At 58.8% G+C, this 12,299-nt stretch overlaps 1 protein-coding gene across 19 annotated transcripts in view; it reads left to right on the top strand.

Moving 5' to 3' along the window:
• MCF2L (MCF.2 cell line derived transforming sequence like) overlaps nt 1–12,299 on the top strand; it is a 136,319-nt gene that overhangs the window by 53,183 nt on the left and 70,837 nt on the right. The window contains exon 1 of one of the 19 annotated variants that reach the window (XM_027590162.2): nt 3,013–3,557. The exons of the other annotated variants lie outside the window; for them this stretch is intronic. Coding sequence (XP_027445963.1) covers nt 3,395–3,557 — 163 coding nt within the window. The 5' untranslated portion in view covers nt 3,013–3,394. Of the gene's footprint in view, nt 1–3,012; nt 3,558–12,299 lie in introns of those variants that run through there. 19 annotated transcript variants of the gene reach the window in all.

Raw genomic sequence — 12,299 nt, 5'->3', positions numbered from 1 at the left:
GGCTAAAATTTGTCCTGTTTTCTCTTCTGAAACCCAGTCCATGGTGTGGGAGGATCCCTCATTCGCGCCCTCGCCGGCCACATGCATAGGGAGCATCCGCCCCGTGCTGGCCACGCCAGGAAGATGCGGCACGCCCGCCCTCTCAGAACAAGACCCCGAGGTCTTCCCCAGATCCGGAGCTTCTCTGGAAACAATCTCCAGGCACAGACCCCCGCTTAATCTGATAAATGTCAGAATTTCACATGGAAAGTACAGGCCCACATCTCACGCGCTGCGCGGTATTGCCAGGTCAGGGAAAACGTTGTTTTTGTTACCACAAACACCACTTACCACCCTGTCCCCTGTTGGGTGTTAGTTGGGTTCTAAATTCGTCTGACTTGGGCACAGTTTCTAGATTTTGTCATGATCGGTCAGCGGTGATGTATCCTTTATTTTAAAAAAGTTAAGCATTCACAAAGCTCTTTTTCGAGAGTGAGCAGTTCGACTCTGTCCGGCGACGTGTTCCCTCCTGGGCCGCAGCGGCCTCCGCGGGTCAGAGCTGTAGCATGTTTCACGGGTTATCTTGATTGCCCAGCTCCCAGAGCTTCCTGTCTTTGTCAGCGGAAGGGACAGAAAGCCCCCGTTAAACAGGGAACAATGAGTGGTGGCCAGCAGCAGGGCTCTGCTGGGAATTGCCGTCCGGTGCGGCTGCCAGGGGCAGCTGGAGCGGTGTCGGCCGGCAGGGCTGGGACCCGGCGCTGAGCAGGAGGAGGGCTTGCTGGGTGTGGGGGTGCCCGTGGGCCTCAGTGCTGGCCTGACCGCGGGGAGAGCGTCTGTAGCAAGGAGAAGGAACCGTCTGTGCGTGCCAGGCCGGGGCGCCAGGTGCCAGGTCAAGGGAAAAACCTGGGAAGGACACAGGCAGTGAGGAGAAGGCAGGGCAAGGAGAGGGAGGTACGCTCGGTGGCCCCAGCTCGTGCAGCCAGGCTGCCCCTGCGTGGGCTGGCCTGGTGGAAATCCCCTGCCCCAAGTGGGCACACGTGGGCTGTTTCCCATCCTCTGTGTCTTAAAAAGAAAAAGAAAGAAGAACCTGTTGTACCTGAGTCCTGAAGCCTGGCTGTAGCCTCACGCAGCCGTGAGCCAGGCATCTGCCTCCAAGGGCAAGAATTTCCATACACCCAGCAGCTCATTTAAGATCTGCACTACATAACTCTCTGCTCCCCTGACGTGATGATTAATTTAAGGCTCTTTACTGCCAAAAACCATGCCAGTTATCGATAGGAATTTCTTGACAATAGCTGAAGGTCATGTTGAGTAAAATAGACTCTTGGGGTCCCCAGAGGGTCAGTCTAGTTCTCAAATGGCCTGCCGATGCCTCTAGCCTCCCCCGGCTGCGCTCAGCACACCTGGGTGGCCAGGGACCGGCGACCGAGAACTTGGGTGGTCTGTGTTTCAGAACTGGAGAGTTTAGGGAGGGAAATGCCCACTGAAGGCTGGGGAAATCCGTGGTTTCAAGACATTTCCCAAACCTGAAGGCTGTGAACCTATAAGACAGAGAGACCAATAGACTGTGAGCCGGTTTGTGTCTCAGAACTGATTTTTGGAAAAGGTTTTCATTAGTAACATCTTTAAGACATATTTGGAGAAGTCGGAGACCCTGGGTCAGCGGCGCCACATGCTGCAGGCTGAGCCACGGGCCATGCACCGTCACACTGACGTGGAGAGGGTAGGCGCGGGGGGAGCTTCGGTGCGTGACAGGTGGCTCATTGCAGTTCCACACCGCTAGTGGAGGGCAGCTCCCGTGGACACGGAGCAGCTGTGTTTCCACACGTCCCCCCTGAGCCGCCGTGGGCCGCTCAGAGCTGAGGGCTCCGGTCCCTGCTCACAGGAAGAGGGCTCGCGTCCTGGACCCGTCACATCAAACGCGCATCTGTTTCCTCCCGAGTGTGCGCCGGGACGGTCTCTGCTTGGAAGCCAGCGCGGAGGGGCCGGGATGGACAGCGTTGAGGCCCGGTCATGGTTTTCCCTTGCTTCTGGGGGACGGCCCCCCAGCGTGGTTTGTTCCTTGTTGCTTCTCATGGATGTGGCACCTGGAGCCAGCCTCACCTGGGGCATCCCCGGGGACTCGGAGGCTGGTGCAGGACAGCCGACAGCCCAGACGGGGGTGCAGGTGGAGTGGAGGCAGGCGGGTGGAGGCCAGTGGAGCTAGTACCTGCCTCGCGCTCTCGGCACCTTTCCTGCTCAGAGGTGTGAGTCTGCTTCTAACCAAGGGAAGCTGAACGTGGACACCGGGGCTGCCGTCTCCTCCAGGCTGGGCCGGACACGGTCCTCTCAGCCCCACAGCCTCCAGCTCCAGCAGGAAGGGTCCCCCAGCCTGTGAACGCTCATGGGAGGAGGGTGGGCACCAAGGCACCAAAATGAAACAAACGCATTATGTGGCGGTGAACCAGCTTGGCCGGCTCTAGTCGTGTTGGCGGAGGAAGGGGTGCCCGTGGTGCGTGGGGCCGAGCATGGCCCTTCAGCCAGACGCTAGTGCTGACCCTCCATCAGTTTCTACCCCGTGACCTTGAACATAGGATACGTGCACTCAGGCCCTCAGAGCCTCGTGCAGCACCGAATGAGCTGCCCAGCACGGGAGGGGTGAGGATGGGAGCTGATGCAGCAGGACGCGCTGGGACGGTCCGGGCAGTGCTGGGTGCTCACCCACTCGGACGCGGTGGGCACCAGGGTCTGGAGCCAGTGGGCCAGGGGCACGTCAGGCACCGCTGGGAAGTGTCACTAGCCAAGCAAAGCAGTGCTATCATTTCCTTTCTCCCGAGCTGGACCGCATGCAGGGGTCACCGACGGAGTTTACCCGTTTATTTCAAGAAGGCCTGGGGCTGGTTCTCCTCCCTTCCTCCCGCCTTGTACTTGTTTGTTTGAACTTGAGACTTCCTGAGCTTGGAAGGTGTTTTTGGCTCGGGCAGTTGGAGCAGGTCCCTGACACTGGGAGCCCCAGCCTGCACAAGCCCCTTTCCCAGGAAGGAAACACCCAAGACCTGCAAGTAGATCGCTGCGCGTCCTGCGTCCTGCCGGGCGTGGAGACAGGCGGGGGCCGGCGGCAGCCTCTGTGGGCGGGCCCTCGTGGGCAGGTGGTTCTGGGCTCCCCGGCGGACTGTCCGAGCCCACGGTCACAGCAGCTTGAGGCCTGGAGGTGGAGGCCAGGCACTCTGCGAGCTGGTTGGACGCTCTGTTGTTCTTCCTCAGGACTTGGTAAACCAAGGTCACTGGAGGTCGTGTGCCCAGCTCAGCGTGCAGCGCCGGGTGGGGCGCCCTCCCCCTCGCCGCCAGCACCCGCCTGTTTTCCACTGTCCCGGTGGAGGGCTGCAGGGAGGTGGGAACCGTGTGGCCCTGACACCAGGCCACATTCGGCCCTTGCATGAGCCTGTCTGCAGATTCAAAGCTTCTGCTGCCGAGCGCGTCCCTGGAGGACGGCAGGATGACCACGAGGGGAGCATCTCGGGGGGCTCTCAGGGGACTCCAGCGTCGGCTCCGGCTCCGGCCCCGGCGGTGCTGGGGGGCCTCCAGGCGCCCACAGCCAGGTGAGGCGGGACGGGCTGGTGCTGTCTGGGGCGCAGGACCGGGCGCCAGGGGTCCCTTCGGTGGGTGGGCAGACGCGGACAGACATGCGTGACGGGGGCTGGTGCGTGGTGTCCTTGCTGCCCGGGGGCCCTCTGGCATCCTGCCCCAGCGTCTGGCCCTGGACAGCCTCCTGGCCCCCCTGCCCTGCCGCTGGACGCGGGCCGCGGTCCCCTGCCAGGACCACAGGCTGCTCCCGAGCTAGCGCCTCCCTGAAAAAGGAGTGGGGATTCTCATGGGTCAAAGTCATGTCTTCACGAACTGACTTCCTATGGAGCCGGGGCTGCTAATGGCTCCAACTGGAGTCCCTTGTTTCTGCCCTTTCTCCTGGGAGATGCCCTCCCTCCTCAGGGGCCTGGAGAGCTGAGGCTTGCTGTTGACCTTGGGGCAGCAGCGGACTCTGTGACTGCGGGCACCCCTTTGGTCAGATGCCCTTGATGTCTGTAAGGTGAAAGACATCAGAAGTAACAAAGCGAGCCCAACATCTCCCCCTGTTAGGGAGGTGGAGCCTGGAGCTGGCCGCATAGCGTCCCCAGAGGGAGGGAGGGGTATATGCATCTGCGTCGAGGCCGAGCACGGGGGTCTGGTGTGGCTGACGGCCCCTGGTTGGGGGGAAGTAGACTCGTCGTGGGCAGACCGCCTCCCTCAGTTTCCCTCTGGGGCAAGGACGGAGCCCACGCCCTGAAAGCCCGACTGCTTCTGCATCCATGCGGTCGTCCCACGCTCACCTGCATCTGTGCACGTGTTCAGGGTTAAAAGAACGGCCTCAGCCCTCTCGTGGATTCCGCCAACTCTGTAGAGTGAGTGGAGCCGTCACAACGGGCCGTGTGGACCCCTGCCCCACGCCCACCGAGGGCATGGACGCTGGGTCTGTGCCCTTCCCGGCCTCCCCACACGCCCTCTATCTGGAGGTCAGTGGACACACGTGGGGGCTCCCCGACTTGTCTGACCAGACCTGTTCTGGCCTTGGGGGGATCTGTGCTCTGTCTCCGGGAGGGTGGCCCTGAGGACCCCCCGCTCTGAAGGACGGGATTATCATCCTGACACCTGGAGGCTGCGTGGGGGAGGGTGACTTTAGGCCTGAGCCTGTCCCCACACATCAGCCATGTAGCCTGGACAGGGGGGTTAGCATCCCAGGGGTGTCCTCTCAGAGGGAAGGGGGGCTGCTGACCCCACAGGCTCCTCCTTTACTCCTTAGTGCTCATTAGAAGCCTTTGAGGCTGTGTGTGCTGGTATTCAAGACCAGCGTGGACGGCGGGCAGTTAGGTGCGAAGTGCCGTGTGAGGCCCTGGGTCAGCAAGGCTCTATGCGGCCCTCTCAGCCTCCCTCACCGACCTGCCCCCAGCCTCCCTCGCCATCCAGCCCGGCCTCCCTGGCATCTCCAGCCTGGCATCTCCCGGCTAAGTCTTCTTGACCTGTGGGTGTGGCCATCATGCCCCTGGGTACCTGCTGGGTAACTTCTTGCTCCCAGAGAAGCAGTCTTGCCTTGGCTTCCTGCCTGCAAGTTTGTTCCAGTTCCTTCTTCAAAACCCATCTGTATACGAGTGTCTGGGTCGGGCTGGCCTCTGCGTCCCTGTGGACAGACCTCACAAGTCAGCCCAGCTGTTTTCCGTGGTTCGAGCCCTGAAAGAAGCATCGTCAGGCCGGGAGATCAGCTCCGGCCAGCCTTCTGGTGCAGTGGAGGACGCGGGGGCAGCGCGTCATCACGAGATCCCAGTTTTCTCTGATTGCCGGAAACATGTGATGTCGATCAGGCGGCGGTTAGGGTGAGCTCTGCGCTGTTGCCTCTGCACTGTCCCATGGGAGCTGCCACAGTCCAGACACAGAACACTACCTACAGTGGCATCTAAGCACCTGGGGGGCGTCCACTCTGTGCCCCTCTGCACTGGATCCTTTCCAACTGAGTTTCAATAAGCCGAGAACAGGTTGTTTTCCTTAGAATTGAAAAATTCTCTTTATGGAAGCATGTTTCGGGTTGGCATGAAGAATTTTAAACAGGACCAGAATTATTTAAAAGATGCAAATAAATACATTTGACCCACCTGGGTGAATTGATCACTGCAAGTGATCACAGAATTTCCCTTTGAGCTTCCTGGTAGCTAATGCAAAAAGGGAAAAAAATGACCACAAGATTACATGCAAAAAAAAAAAAAATTCTTCTGGAAGGAATTCTTGAGGAAACCAGTAGTTCAGCTGTACAGACTCAGCGGTGACATCTTTGCAGGGTTTCCTTTCTTTTAGAAAATCAGTGCACCTAGAAATGTTGAAAACGTAACAGCAAATTGCAATGAGGCCCTTTCCAGAGTCGGCCAGGACAGTGGTGTGTCCCTCCCTGCTGTTCCCGGAGGGCTGAGTGGTGGAGTCGGGGTCTGACCGTGACTCAGACCGGCTCTCTCGGGACCGTGTGACTAGCAGCCCAGTCACAGGCTGTGGGGCCGTGTTCCCCGGAGGCGTGGGAGGCGGAGGCCACAGCCACAGGCCAGGGCGCTCTATGGGACCACGAGCGTGGGGCTCAGTGCGCATTGACACTCGGCCACTGGATCCACCAGGTCTCGCCCATAACGGCTTTCAGAAAAGCCAGATTTGCGAGCCTGGCTTTCAGCTTCTCAGGAGCTTCCGGAAGCGGAGGGTGGTTTTCTCTCTGACTTTCCAGAGGTCAGACTTGGGCGAGGTCTACTGAGACCTGCAGAAGCAAGGAGAGTGTGCTGCTTTATCTAAAGTGTGTTTATTCAGAGAGTCTTGTTTACAGGCTTGCACTTGTTGGTAAGGAGAGGTTCCATGCTCTGGAGAAATCTGGTGATTATCATTGTCTTCATCATTTTAAACATCAGGCAACTTGGTTGAAGTCACTGCTTCTGACCTCCCGCCAAGATTCCCCATCTGCCCCCGGCCTGCTTGGGGACAGCTTGGCTCAGGCCTGGGGATGGGTCTGGGGCTGAGGCGTCTGGGTCTTTGTGGGGTCTTGGTGCTGGGCACCCACTGTCTAGGCGGCTTGGACTGCAGTGTGTAGTGAGGAACCCCGCCGGGCACCTGCTGGCTGGGGCGTTGGACTCAGTCCACTGTCTGGGTCCCTGAGCAGGGACTGGGGGTATCCTTCCCCCGTCCCCATGGAGCCCAGACCGTGTGGTGGGCAGGGCAGGGCCAGCAGTGATGGTGGCAAGAGCCAGCTCAAGCCTTGGCTGGACTCCGAGAGAGCGTCTCCAGGCGGGGCTCACACTTCACACTGCAGACGTGTTAGAGACCCACAGACCGAGAAAGCTGGACAGCATAGGAGGGGCCTTGGAACAGGTGCCCATGTCCCTGCTCGCTCACCCTCCTCGGCAAATACGGCCTCCGCCTCTGTTTGTTCCCAAACATAGTCACCTGTGTCGGGAGCATCGGACCTTATCAGATGCAAGCAGGAGGGATGAGGAGTTGCTTTGGACATATCGTTGGATTTGAGGCTTCCAGCATGCATGCTGGAAATCTCTGCAGGCAGCGTGGGACCGGCCCGCGTCTGACGATCCCGTCACCTTCACAGCAGCAGTCCCTCCAGCAGAGGTGTCCCCTCTCCGAACCAAGGCCAAACGGGCCCGGACATTCCTTTCTCCTCCGGCGCCCCGAGCCTGCCGGCCGGCCAGGACACATATGTACACACGTGGGTGGGGTGAGCAGATGTTGGTCTGCGGGAGGGTAACCTCCTTGCAGTGCTTTGTCTCAGCTCGGAGGTGAAACGGAAGTAAAAGTCAGCTGGTCCCTCACGCAGATTTAGGGAGCAAAGTTCAGTGGGAGAGGCTTGCGGGTAAGCACGGAGGGCAGCAGGACCGGGCACAGGGAGAGCGTCTCCCTGGTGCTCCTGGGCCATGGGGGACAGACACGCAGCCCGGATCTCTGTGGCAGAGATGAAAAGCTACTATGTCTATTCTGAGTGGTGCTCCTGGATGCTGTCTGTCTCTGAGGGTGAGTGTCTGGGTCCCAGGAGCTGCCATCCTGTGGATCACTTGCAGGGCTCCCGGCACGGTGGCCGTGCCTCCTGGAGAGGGTTCTTACGCATCTGCCCTGCAGAAGGGAGGACGTCCCTGTGAGTCACCAGTGAGCGGCACCCCTCGGAGTGAGGAGCAGCCTGGGGAATTGGTGTGGCAGGTAGACGAGCCTGCATCCAAAGTCATTGTTCGATGACTCTGAGTCCCACCATTGGCTCCCTAAAGCCGGGACATCCCTGTGGCTAGTGAGGGTCGGCTCCATGGCGGGCCGACCTGGACAGCAGGGAGTTTGGCCAGCACCAAGCCCGTCGGAGCTAAGCCGACCTCGTCCACACTCTGTGGGCAAAGGTCCATGCATAAAGTGCCAAGAGAACAGAAGCCACCAGCTACTTGGTATTGGTGATCCCCTGACTGAGTGATACGTGGGTGACTTACTGGGTGGTCGGCAGCACTGTAGGTCAAGTGTGGATTGGTGACACAGACGTGCTTCTGTGGTTCCCGGGGAGCCACAGAGCCCAGCGAATCCCCTGGGGCCCCCAGCCGTGCACGGGGGCTGAGCAGGTCTCCCGTCCATGGACAGACTCCTCCATTCACCCCTGAAGTTCCTGAAATCTGCTGCAATGTGGTGAGGGATGCGGCTTCTTTCCTGGCCAACTGCGGTCCGGTCTGTGACGAGACGCGTCTGAGGTCTCTGTGGTCAGGCACAGCCCCGTGAGGACTGGGTCCGGGGGCCGCCTTCTCATCACCTGTGGGTTAAAGCTGTGCTTTGTTGTCTCGTTTGAACCCCCGGACAGGGAGGGCCGGGTCATAGGTGTCAGAAACGATGCTTGTCCGGCGTGCTGTCGGGGGCGTGGACCCAGGCAGGTGACGCGACCCAGCCCTTGGGTTTGCTGCGGGGCCCACAGTCAGCCCCGTGGCTCTTGTTTCTGTCAGTGGTGACAGACACCAAGCTGGAGGGCGCAGAAACGTGGTGGGCCCAGCGGGGCCCCCAAGAGCCCCCCAGGAGGGCCAGCGTGGCTCAACTCAGAGAGAGGCTTGGCCTCCGAGTGGAGTGGGGGCAGAAGCCTGGACTCTGTAGATCCGTTTGTGCAATGATCACACACTTCTGCCCACAGGGAAATTGAGGCTGAGTGAGGGTGGCTGCATCCTTGGGGGTTAAGGGCCGAAGTCACTGAGTGGGCCAAGCCCACGGTAGACAAAACAGCCTTCAGCACAGGGGACAGAGGTGTCCCTTGCTTCCCACCCAGTGTCCAGAGCAGCCCTGCATGGCCCCAGCCACATCCCCCAGGGACAGGGGCCCCGAGAATGGGAGCCGCCCCCTCACGGCCAGTGTCTCCATTTGTGTTGTGCCAGGAAAGTAAGTCACAGGACTGTGCGGGCCTTCCGTGTGGCTCAGCTCGGGACCCGTGGACACGGCGCTCCTAGCCCCAGACAATCACGTGGGGCAGGACCGCCCCTGGAGCCGCCAGGCGTGCAGTATGATGAGCAGATGCTCAGGGTCCGGACATCGTGTGCTTGGGTCTCTCCCCCAGATGAGGGCGACAGCATGGGGCTGCCCCTGGAGGGGCGCTCACAGCCGGAGCGGGGCGTGGGCAGCGTCTCCGGTGCTTCTGGTCCAGGTGGGCAGGAGTCTCTGGAGACTGCCTCTCCCCACTGCCCCGCCACACTTCCTGGAAGTTCCTCTGTCCAAACAGCTGGTGTCCCTTCTGTGCCGCGAGGTGGACGCTGCAGCCTGCCAGGGCCCCCCAGCCCACCTGCAGCAGAATTTTGTTTTATTCTCAGTCCTTTTCCTCTTTCGTTTTTCCCTTGGTGTCCACATGCCGCTCCTGCCCCCTCCCCCGTGCGTCTCCTGAGACGGAGCGCGGCAGCCTCATGGCTCAGAGGCCGCAGCAGGTGGCTCAGAGCTCTTGCCCAGAAATTGGAGTGGAGTGAGGGTGGCAGGCGGGACAGGAGTCGCCCTTCTGGAGCCCCAGGACCAGGCAGCCCCGCGCTCTGACCCGGCAGCAGGGCCTGGGGCCGCAGCCGAGGGCCGTCTGCGCAGCGGGTGGGAGCCGGGGCCTGGCCTGAGGGTCAGCCGAAGGTGCTGTGAGGTGGGAGCCTGTGGGAGCCGGACCTTTCCAGGGATGCGGTCGCCCTGAGGCCACAGATGCACGAGTGTGCTAGAGAGGGTGGCGTCTGTCAAGCTGGGACAAGATTCCCCAGCGAGCCTCGTCACCATTGTCATGACGCTGAGTGGAGTTTGTGCCCCAATAGCAGCCGAGCCCCAGTCACGGAGGTGCTGGTGCTGGTGTGGATGCTTCTGCTGGGGCGCTGGGCACTTATGCTCTGCTGCTTTCCCGTTTTCCCTAATAGGGCGGCAGAAAAGTCAAGTTAGCGCCTCCAACAGGTGTGCGTGAGCCCTTCCTGCGTGGCTGTGCATGTGCACATGTGTGGTAGCACGCGGATGGGCCGCCGGTCCTGGAGACCCCGCAGAGGACTTTCTGCATCGAGCAGGAGATCAAGCTCAGCGTCTGGGGCCTTTCTTAACTCGTAGGCTCTGTGCAAGATGCAAGGGCTCAGTCGGTGACGTTTTCTTGTGGCGCATCAGTCAGCCCCGTCGGTGGGATCTGTAGTCAGCCTCGTGCGTCCCGGCGGCTGCATGGGGGACGAAGCTCCTCTTTGTCACCGTCCTGTGTGGGAAGACCCAGAGGGTTCAGAAACTGTGTCGGCAACACAAGTGTAAATCCTGTCGTGCAGTCATTGCCCTAAATCCTGCAGTGTCTGGACACTGGAGGCAGGTTTTTCCCATGTCTCTAGAGAAGGCAGTTTTTTCAGACACAGAGTAAAGAGCGTGCTGAGAAAAACCAGCAGACGATTGTCCTGCGTGTGGAGCCAGGCCAGTCGAGGTGGAAGGCATCGATGCCGCCCATCTGCAGCACCGTCCAAGATGCCTGTGAAGTATTTACTCATGCGAAGAAACCTTTATTTTCCAAGATTGCTTGAAAGAGGTGCTCCGAGGACTCTCTGGGACTTCTGTATAGGAGCAAGTTTTCAGGAAAATAAACGGGTTTCTGTATTAAGCTAAGAACAAATGAATTCACAAGACATCTAAGGCCTGAGAAGGGCTGCTCTTCATCTGTTAGTGGCAGACAGGGAGTGTCGGCTGTGGGCCGGGCCCAGGCTTGGTGCTGCAGGCAGAGCAGTAATCATCAGCCTACATGGTCTCTGTGAAGACTGGGATCATAATCCAGAGCCAAGAGAACATGCAAGGGTATTGAGAAGTCCGTGGGATGAGATTCCTGAGCTGAAATGGGACTCCCGGAAACCCGCTCCTTGCCCTCGGAGAAGTGGCCCCTGGCGGCCACGGGGCGGTCCACAAGGTCTGCCCCTGGGCCCACTGCACCTGCTGGCTGCTCACACCTGGCGGCCGCAGGGAGGGGAGCTGAAGGCGTGTTTGCTCCAGGAGGCACGGGCTGAGCTAACTTGACAGTGAGCCGGGCATCGGCACAGGGCTTGAGCGAGTGCCCAAGAGCTGGCCAGTGGCCTTCCTTTTCGGCTCCTCGTGCTCCACGTGGGGGCTAATCTTATTCCCTGATCTTGGGCATTTTCCTGAATGATATGGACACCTTTCAAGCACATTTTCCAGTTGCATTATCCATTCCGTGGAGAAATAAAAGCAGACTTTTCTTAGCACAATTTCATTAATATGTTGGAAATGTGACCAGAAGTTGTTAAGCATTCCAGAAATCTATCAGATAGTTGTGTACAGACTGGATGAAAAAGGCATCCTAAATGGACAGCTTAAAATGCAATTGAAATTTGCATTTAAAAAGTTCATGAGGCTTTTGCTTTTTCTGCCCAGCCTTTCAGCTGTGTGGGGGCCGTGGGAGCAGAGGGGCAGCAGGTGGTCATCGGGGCACCCACACTCCAGCCAGGACACCCACAAGAGGGGTCTGCTTCTTCTGGTCCCAGCCACAAACCCCCTGGGCAGCGCTTGGCCAACATTTGGGACTTCAGGCCATGACCATGAGCACAATTTGTTAGGTGTTTTTATTTTCTATACTCTTCAGTAATCTCATCATATTTAAAACAAGGAAAGTATTACTTTCATTACTAGAAACCAGTGTGCTCTTAACAATAACCCGAGCTGTTGCTGCAAGGCCGTCCCTCTGATAATGTCTAGTCCTCGCTTCTTGAGGGCAGATTTTTGGGAATGCACAGGACTTATTACAGGAGCCGGCCGAATGGGGCATAAGATGCCTTCTCAGCCAGGTCTTCTTTATGAAACTGACACAGAACGTTCTGCTGTGTGTTTTTGCAGGGGCTCGTGGCACTTATTTAATTCACCCCTGCCCTCAGCCACTCTGTTTTGTTTTTGTATTTTTAAGATTTTATTTGAGAGACTAAGTGAGAGAGAGAGTACAGGAGCAGGGGCAGAGGGAGAGGGAGAAGCAGGCTCCCCACTGAGCAGGGAGCCCGATGCGGGACTCAATCCCGGGACTCTGGGATCATGACCTGAGCCGAAGGCAGACGCTTAACGACTGAGCCACCCAGGCGCCCGTTTCAGCCAGTCTGTTCATCATCAGTTCCTTTTTACTGTATCAACACAACATTGAAACATTGTATCAGCACAGCATGGAAAACACCAAAAAGTTCTCTTATGCTCTGGTGTTAAGAGCACTGACTTTGACATTGTATTTGAGCTCTGAGCAAGATAAAAGGAAATGCTTTCTGTCGACAGCTGGTGTGCATCTCAGACTACAG

The sequence above is a fragment of the Zalophus californianus genome, chromosome 3 (assembly GCF_009762305.2).
Source record: "Zalophus californianus isolate mZalCal1 chromosome 3, mZalCal1.pri.v2, whole genome shotgun sequence".
Classification (NCBI taxonomy): Eukaryota; Metazoa; Chordata; class Mammalia; order Carnivora; family Otariidae; genus Zalophus; species Zalophus californianus.
Note: the sequence above shows the minus strand (reverse complement) of the source record. Positions and strands in the feature narration are given on the sequence as shown.